Raw genomic sequence first — 9,545 nt, forward strand, 5'->3', positions numbered from 1 at the left:
TATCACATCAATATTTAAGTTTAAATAACATTGCGTCAAGAAATACATTTCATTGCTGTAAAAGCTATAACACGCAATAGACAAATTGTCATCGCTTTATACTTATAATGAAATTTGTGAAACAGAAACATGCTTTGAAACTACCTGAAATCTGTCCTATATCGAGCTCTGACACTCGACGTCATGGAAAACTATTGCCGAATACAATAAGGTGCATTATTTGTGGGCCATCTAATTGCGGCAAAACTAATTTAATGATTGGACTTTTATTGCATAAAAATGGTCTTCGTTATAGAAATTTATATGTATATTCCAAGTCTCTTTGTCAACCAAAGTATGAATATTTAGAAAATGTGTTAAAATGGTACCGGGTGTATCATTTTATAAATTTCATGAAAAAGATGAAGTTCTAAGCCCGCAGGAGGCTCGTTCGAATTCTATAATTATATTCGACGACGTGGCCTGTGAAAATTAAAGCAACATGCGGGATTATTTTGCTATGGGGAGACATAGAAATATAGATAGCTTTTATTTAAATCAGACCTATACTAAGATTCCTAAACAACTTGTTAGAGATAATTCAAATTTGATAGTATTATTTAAACAGGACGATATCAATCTAAAACATGTATACGATGAACATGTAGGCACAGACATGTCGTGGGCACAATTTAGAGAATTGTGTTCAAAGGTATGAAGTAACAACTATAATTATGTAGTTATAAATAAAGATTGTGGAAAAAATGAAGGGGGGTACAGGAAGATGTTTGATACATTTATAGTTTTTGTCTAAACTGAAAATTATGTTGTCTATCTCAAGTATGATAGCGTTATTGATTTATGATTTTGTTTCATTTAACGGTTTTCTAGTAAAACAACGAAATTTGAAAAACACATTTTATTTATTAAGTTCATAAAACTGTTTAAAGTACAATAGATAAAAAAAAATATATTTTGAAATAACAGTTACCATATTAACTATTTCTACAAAAAAAATATATTTTGAAATAACAGTTACCATATTAACTATTTCTACTATATACATTAAATGTTTCCATAGCTTGTAGTACTCTGACATTAGTCAGAGACTTTATTTGCGATGGAATTTACTGTGTTGTGAATACACGAAAATGCGATTCCAACATACACTTCTCATCAAAAAAATCGAAACACCTTGCAAGTTTACGTTTTGTCAGGATTATCAGAAAAATGTGTACATTTAGGAATAAATGTTAAATGTCGTTTAATAGTGAGTAATATGAGCTTATCAAATCTTAATGTTAATGTTCTAAATTTAAATGAATTTTTCATAGGTTTCGTATTTTGTTAAATGAGTCATTTTTATTCCGTATGAAGTATAAAGGAAATGGATAAAACAACACACGTAAATGAAAAAAAAAAGCTAAAAAACGTTTATTTAATAACTTGTATTCCCTCCCCGAGCTCTAATTACTGCTTCCATACGGTTCTTCATCGATCGGATGAGAGTCACGATCACATGCTGTGGTATATTGTCCCATTCCTCTTGGATTGCATCTTGCAGCTGGCTAAGTGTTTCTGGGGCAGGATCTCTTGCTCGAATTCGTCTCTTTAATTCATCCCACAGATGTTCAATGGGATTCATGTCCGGGCTTCTTGCTGGCCATTCCATAATAGAGATATCGACTTCGTTAAGATAATCTCGTACGACGCCCGCGGTGTGAGCCCTAGCATTGTCGTGCATGAATATGAAGCCGTTGCCAATAAAATGTGCATAGGGCATCACATGAGGCTCGAGACACTCTTCGACGTACCGATGACAGTTTAGTGCAGGCAGACGTGGCCCAGACACGAAAGCAAGCTCTGTCTTACCGTCGGCGCTGATTCCTCCCCAAACCGTCCACGAACCGCCACTATAGCTGACCTTTTCTTCAATGCAGCATTGTGCATAGCGTTCTCCGTCTCTTCTGTAGACCTTGTTCCTTCCGTCGTTACCATACAGCATAATTTTACACTCATCAGAAAAGATAACTTTGCTCCACTGTAGGTATGACCAATTTAGGTGCTCACGTGCAAAGTTAAGGCGCGCTCTTCGATGGTCTGCAGTTAATTTCGGCCCATTTGCTGGCTTATGCGGTACCAGTCCACGATCCTTCAACCTTCTTCTAATTGTAGAGTCACTTACAGCCACCCTTCGTACAACACGAAGCCGCTGCTGCAGTTGAAAAGCGTTAAGGCGTCGATTTCTTAAAGAAGTTGTTACAATAAATCGATCATCTCGCTCAGAAGTGACCCGATTCCTGCCAGATCCTGAACGGCGCGTGAACAAACCAGTCTCCCGATAACGTTTATAGACTCTATGAACAGATGACAGGCTTAGATGCAGTCTTGCAGCCACAACACGCTGACGAAGGCCAGAATCCAGCAATGCCACAACTTGGGCGGCTTCTGTGGGCGAAGTATCCATACGTTTTAGAAAAAAAACCTTTTTTCAGACGTCCCAAAGTCACAGTATTGAAATAAAAAACAAAAAGTTTAAGGATAGGCGCCAATTTTTAGTTTTTAAACGCTAAATGTACTCCAACCCTAAACACACATTTGTCTCAAAACAGTGATTCATTTCGTTTATAAGATAAACAAATGAAATTCTAATTTTGAATTTAGAATTTTCGCTTATTACTGTAAGGGCCAAACTGCCAGCTATACATTTATGTATTTTTTTTCATCGTATGAATTCTTTTTTGTGTTAAATTCGGACAGAAACAATGAAAACGGAAGTGTTTCGATTTTTTTGATGAGAAGTGTATTTATGAAATAATCGCATGTTACATATAAATACAAGTACTGTAATTACACAATGTCTTTGAAATATTGTTAATTAATTTTTCAGTCTGTCCCAATATATCATCATAACTATCTTTTACCACATATTGGGCTTTCACTAAAACATCACTTTTTTCTTGATTTTCACTTGTATTTGAAGCACCTAAATCCACTATGCTGATTTTAATTAACTTGGTGGCTTTCTCCGCGTTCCGATTTTGCACAAATGAAGATGACTGCTTCCATTTTCCGCATTTAACTTTAGATTTAATTATCTTCCTCTTCTTATCACTTTTCAGCTTTTGACTCTTGTTATCATGAGGCGCCGTCGATTTTGTGGTAGTCGCTTGAACAGGATATCTTTCATCGAAGTCAGCAAGCGGATCTTGCGCGTAAGGGTAGAATAAATCATCTTCGTTAACGTTTGTTAAATTATTCGACATGTTCTGAAACAATAAAACGTATCACATTAATTTATGTATAAAATAAAAATACAAACATTTGATTTTATTTATAAAATAAACCACAGTACTTACCAAAGTACTTAGCAGGCATCGCTTTTAGTGCTACACCTTCGAAATTATGATGATGATTTTTAACCGTCAACGGTGTCTACGTCTTTCTCCACGAGTAACTGAAAATACAATGACAGATTAGACTATACCCCTCAACACATATAAAATAAAGTAATAGGTAGTTTATGCACACAATAACACAATAAACGAATATTACCTGTTCATACTTATTTAAGCTACCAGTTTCAACTTGTTCACCCAGCTCCTTTGACATCAGGTAACACGAGTACAGCGCGGATGCCAGCACTCGATCTTCTTTATCATACGCGCCGTATATACTTCTCACTTATTTTGGTCTGTCCGTGTTCGAATCAAGTTTTTTCCTGTAAGTCAAATTCATTAGCCGATTGCTTCATGTCTCTATACAATTTGCTGTCCTGTCATCCAATACCAGATTGGCTCAACGATCTCCAGAATTATGACATAAAGTGATAATATAATTTGAGACTCACAAAGTACCATACGAAAATATCAGAAATTCTATCCAGATTGGCGCGAGTCGTCATTGAATTCAAGAACAGCTTCGGTCCTATCATTTAATACCAGATTGGCTCAACGATCTCTAGAATTATGACATAAAGTGATAATATAATTGAGACTCACAAAGTGCCATACGAAAATATCAGAAATTCTATCCAGATTGGCGCGAGTCGTCATTGAATTCAGGAACAGCTTCGGTCCTGTCATTCAATACCAGATTGGCTCAACGATCTCTAGAATTATGATATAAAGTGATAATATAATTTGAGACCCACAAAGTACCATACGAAAATATCAGAAATTCTATCAAGACTGGTGCGAGTCGTCATTGAATTCAAGAACAGCTTCGGTCCTGTCATTCAATACCAGATTGGCTCAACGATCTCTAGAATTATGATATAAAGTGACGATACAATGTATGACCCAAAAATTACCACAAGGATGTCAGAAATTCTATCCAGATTGGCGCGAGTCGTCATTGAATTCAAGAACAGCTTCGGTCCTGTCATTCAATGCCATATTGGCTCAACGATCTCTAGAATTAGATATTAAAATAACGATACAATGTGTGACCCAAAAATTACCACATGGGTGTTAGAAATTCTATCCAGATTGGCGCGAGTCGTCATTAAATTCAAGAACAGCTTCGATTCTGTCATTCAATGCTAGATTGGCTCAACGATCTCTAGAATTAGACATAAAAGTGATGATACAATGTGTGACCCAAAAATTACCACATGGGTGTCAGAAATTCTGTCCAAATTGGCGTGAGTCATAATTAGATTCAAGGACAGCAAATTGTAATAACATAATGAATTTGACTTACATGATATAATTCCCATAGCGGAAGCTTTTTCGTAATAGTGTGATCAATTAATTTAACTATTTATAAAAGAATCAAAATCACTCTCTAGCTCACTTGTCATGCCCGGTCAAGGCAAGAATCTATACTGAATTACATTACACATTGCACAGATTGTGCCTCGTATGCATTGAGGAATGTGGGCTATACTATACCATATACTATTGTATCAATCAAGTATCCTCTGACTCGTGGGAAACTTTTTTATAAACAACTAGTTTCAGTTACTGACTTCGCTTGATAAATTATTTTTATTGCAGGGTACAGGTTTACCTACAATACATTATGAAGAAGGTGAACAAGTTTTCACTTTTGATTCATCATGCAGAATCAATGCTTTGCGTTTACTCAAATATTGTTATGTTTTTGTTCAACTGTAATGATGATGGTGATTATAACGTTCGATTTACTGTTCGATTCAAAGCAGGTTGAAATAAGGTTAATATTATTTAAAATATCAGTATTGAAACGTTGCACTCCTTGTTCAGTACAACTTAGGTACCTACCTAATGTACAACTAGATCGTGATTACATAATCATCACAACCATATGCAGGTATATTCATGATATTCCTCTTCGTAAGATTATCGTTTATATTCAATGTACATAATGTAGTCAGAAAAAAAAATGTATGTAGAGAATCGAACATACATACATACATACATACATAAACTCACGCCTATTTCCCACCGGGGTAAGCAGAGACTATAGAATTCCATTTGCATTAGAGAATCGAACTTGTAACATATACCTACATTGAACATCAAACTCTTAACCACTGAGCCATCGTCGTACTGCGTCATCTATACTTATAATAAATCTGTAGAGAGGTCAATTCTGTACATTAAATATTTTTTCAAAATAACTATCAGGGGGTGATAAGTGGTCGATACTGATGCCAAAAATGCAATCAGTAAAATTTTTGTCTGTCTGTCTGTCTGTCTGTCTGTCTGTCTGTCTGTCTGTCTGTCTGTCTGTCTGTCTGTATGTTCCTTATAGAAACAAAACCTACTGGACGGATTTTAATGAAACTTGGTACAATTATTCTTCACACTCCTGGACAGGTTATAGTATACTTTTCATCACGCTACAATCAATAGGAGCAGAGTAGTGAAGGGAAATTCTTTTGTATGAAAAATCTAAACCACTCAAGTTAGACGTTTGAAATTTGGCATGCAGGTACCTTAGATACCGTAGAGGTATACTAAGAAAGGAATTCCCGAAAATCCTACGGGAACGGGAATTAGCGGGAAAATCCTTTTGTATGAAAAATCTAAACCACTCAAGTTAGACGTTTGGAATTTGGCATGCAGGTACCTTAGATACCGTAGAGGTGTACTAAGAAAGGAATTCCGGAAATTCCCACGGGAACGGGAATTAGCGGGAAAATCCTTTTGTATGAAAAATCTAAACCACTCAAGTTAGACAATTGAAATTTGGCATGCAGGTACCTGAAGTACCGTAGAGGTGCACTAAGAAAGGGATTCCCAAAATTCTCACGGGAACGGGAATTAGCGGGAAAATCCTTTTGTATGAAAAATCTAAACCACTCAAGTTAGACGTTTGAAATTTGGCATGCAGATACCTTAAGTACTGTAGAGGTGCACTAAGAAAGGAATTCCCGAAATTCCCACGAGAACGGGAATTAGCGGGAAAATCCTTTTGTATGAAAAATCTAAACCACTCAAGTTAGACCTTTGAAATTTGTCATGCAGGTACCTTAGGTACCGTGGAGGTGCACTAAGAAAGGAATTCCCGAAATTCCCACGGGAACGCGAATTAACGGGAAAATCCTTTTGTATGAAAAATCTAAACCACTCAAGTTAGACGTTTGAAATTTGGCATGCAGGTACTTTAGTAAACTTAAAGCTTAGTTGCAACAGGATATTACAAAATTCCCACGGGAACGGTAGTTAGCGGGAAAATCCTTTTGTATGAAAAATCTAAACCACTCAAGTTAGACAATTGAAATTTGGCATGCAAGTACCTTAAGTACCGTGGAGGTGCACTAAGAAAGGAATTCCCAAATTCCCACGGGAACGCGAATTAACGGGAAAATCCTTTTGTATGAAAAATCTAAACCACTCAAGTTAGACGTTTGAAATTTGGCATGCAGGTACTTTAGTAAACTTAAAGCTTAGTTGCAACAGGATATTACAAAGCCTGAACGGCTAAACGTAGGCATTTGAAATTTGGAAGGGACATAGCTTAGGTACCGTAGAGGTGCACTAAGAAAGGAATTCCCGGAATTCCCACGGCAACGGAAATTAGCGGGAAAATCTTTTTGTATGAAAAATCTAAACCGCTTAAGTTAGACGCTTGAAATTTGGCATGCAGGTACCTTAGTTAACTTAAAGCTTAGTTGCAACAGGATATTGCAAAATTCCCACGGAAACGGGAGTTAGTGGGAAAAAAACATTTGTATGAAAAAATCGAAACCGCGTAAGATAGATATTTTCAATTCAATTCAATTAAATTATTTATTGCATTCCATGTAGTACAATAGGGTGTTACATAGGCATAGGAACTAAAACATGGACCCTATAGGGCACAGCAACGTTGAAGGGAAGAGAGGAAGTGTGTATTAAAATTAAAACTCAATGAACAATCAATTAAAAAAAAACAATTCAATCAATTGATTCAATCTAGCACGCATGCATACCTTAGTAAATATAAAGTTTATTTTTGGCTGTATTTTGAAAAATGGGAGTTATTGGGAAAAAAAAATGTACTTATGAAAAAATCTAAACTGCATAAGTATGCACTCCCACACACACAAAGATCTCTCTCTTATATAACACGCCACGCGGACGAAGTCGCGGGCAAAAGCTAGTCGGAAATAGGTGTAAGTTTACGTCTGTGTAATAAATACCTAATTAATATGAATATGCGGTGTATCATTTTACAAAGTGTTGCGACTAACTCGTTTGTTCGTGAGAATAGCAACTAAGCATTTTAGCGATGACTACGCGTCCAAAATGCTAAAATTTGAAATATGCAATGCATAATCCGTTATTGTCTTGCATTTAAGGTTTTATTTTGCATAATTCAGTTTTGCACGGATTTGTATTGTTTTTCTATAAAATAGGAAAAATCATTAAACTTTACTCATTCCTTTGATCGATTCCCAATTGTCCACAATTGTGGTATCCTCATCCGTGTTATTTTCATCTTCAGTGCTTTTCTTCAAGAAAGTTTGTTAAAATGTTAGTAAGTATTTACATTTACTTTTAGTTCATGTATTGTGTTGGAGTTTTTTACATAATAAATTTACACAACATTTTAAATACCATATACCTAACCGATTTCTTAATTTTCAGGTCTAACTACGAATATTCATCCGGTTCGGACTCCCAACTGCCGCTGGCGCCTACGCCTGCGCCGAAAGTGTTGAAAAAGAAGCCTGCGAGCAAGAGGAAGCCGGCGGAGTCGACCCCAACGCCTACTAGGTAAGATTAACATGATTATCTTTAATCTTGTGTGCTTTTGAGAGAAGTTAATAGTGAGACAGTCGTGCCCATCAGTGGAACATTAAATAGGTACTTTAATATCTATCACTTTACTTTTATTTTATTCGAGATAATTTTACGCTATTTGCAAATACAACTTACATATCCCCTATCTCTACCCTTTTGAGATACATGCAGAATTATATGTTATGTTATGTATCTTGATTAATAGTAACAAAAGTAATATAAAATAATGTAATGGGTATAATGAGCGTTCTAATTGGAAATCGTAGCGCACGGCGGTAACACTTGCATCGTTTCAATATAAACATTATTGTTACAGTTCTAAAAAGAAGTCGCGGTCGAGCGCCAACGACGAGGCAGGCGCGACCGCAACGTATTCATCGAGGTATGTAACAAAACCTAATTTTCTACATATTTTGTCTACATTATTAATTTTATAAATAGGAAAGATTTGATTGTCAAATTGTGTATTTGGATCGAATAGACTCCGAAACTTACTGGATCGATTTGAAAAATTCTTTCACCATTAGAATCTTACATTATTTCTGATGAACATAGGCTACTCGTATACCTATGTATTTTGTCCACCCGAGCACCCGTGCGACGCCGGGGCGGACAGCTGGTTCAATAATTGTGTAGATATCTTTATTACACTCCATAATTCATTATACACATTACGAACAATATTATTATGATAAACATAGTTCAAAATAAGGTGACGAAGACGTTTGTGCAGCTATTCCTTTGTTCCTTTAAACCTATATAAATTATTACTTATTTGTATTTTTCGGTTTCCAGTACTGGCCCTGGAGGACTCTTCGGGTTTGAGACGGGAGCAACTTCGGGGACGTCGAAGTCTGCAGTGCTGCAGACTTATTTGACCAGCCGCGTCCCCAACGGTCGAGTGCGCCGGGAGCTCGTCAACCAGTCTGGCGAGTACTATATAGAGTTCCGGGTGTATAACACCGAGAAAGCTGTTGCCTCTAAACCAGATCAGCGGTGGAAAGAGGCTGAAGTTACTCTTAAAGTAAAGTTAGATCGGGGGACTCCGCAGTGGGAGAAAATGCAATCGTTTATGCAGCGGATTCATAATTTATTTGAAGATTGTGAGCCCGTCTTCATAAGCGAATAGTAATAAGTACCTACTACTCAGGTACTTATTACAACCTTTTCTCTCACTGCTGCTGTTCATTGATATAACTTCACTTTAAGATACTTTCCACTGCATTTTCAACCAAATACCTATGAAATTATAATTGTAAATCATACATTCATTGTGTATATTGCAATTTTATGTCGTTAGCGTATGAAAGGCGAGGCATTTTCTTTGTATATTTAAAGTATACTTATCAA

At 36.3% G+C, this 9,545-nt stretch overlaps 1 protein-coding gene across 1 annotated transcript; it reads left to right on the plus strand.

The window, feature by feature from the left end:
- The first annotated feature begins 7,603 nt into the window (after positions 1 to 7,603).
- Positions 7,604 to 9,324, plus strand: LOC126381381 (uncharacterized). Its single transcript, XM_050030869.1, has 3 exons — positions 7,604 to 8,168; positions 8,512 to 8,577; positions 8,991 to 9,324. Exons 1-3 carry the CDS (start codon positions 7,957 to 7,959, stop codon positions 9,322 to 9,324), a joined length of 612 nt encoding a protein of 203 aa, XP_049886826.1. The 5' UTR covers positions 7,604 to 7,956.
- Positions 9,325 to 9,545: the final 221 nt, after the last annotated feature.

Source organism: Pectinophora gossypiella, unplaced genomic scaffold (assembly GCF_024362695.1).
Source record: "Pectinophora gossypiella unplaced genomic scaffold, ilPecGoss1.1 Pgos_48, whole genome shotgun sequence".
Lineage (NCBI taxonomy): Eukaryota > Metazoa > Arthropoda > Insecta > Lepidoptera > Gelechiidae > Pectinophora > Pectinophora gossypiella.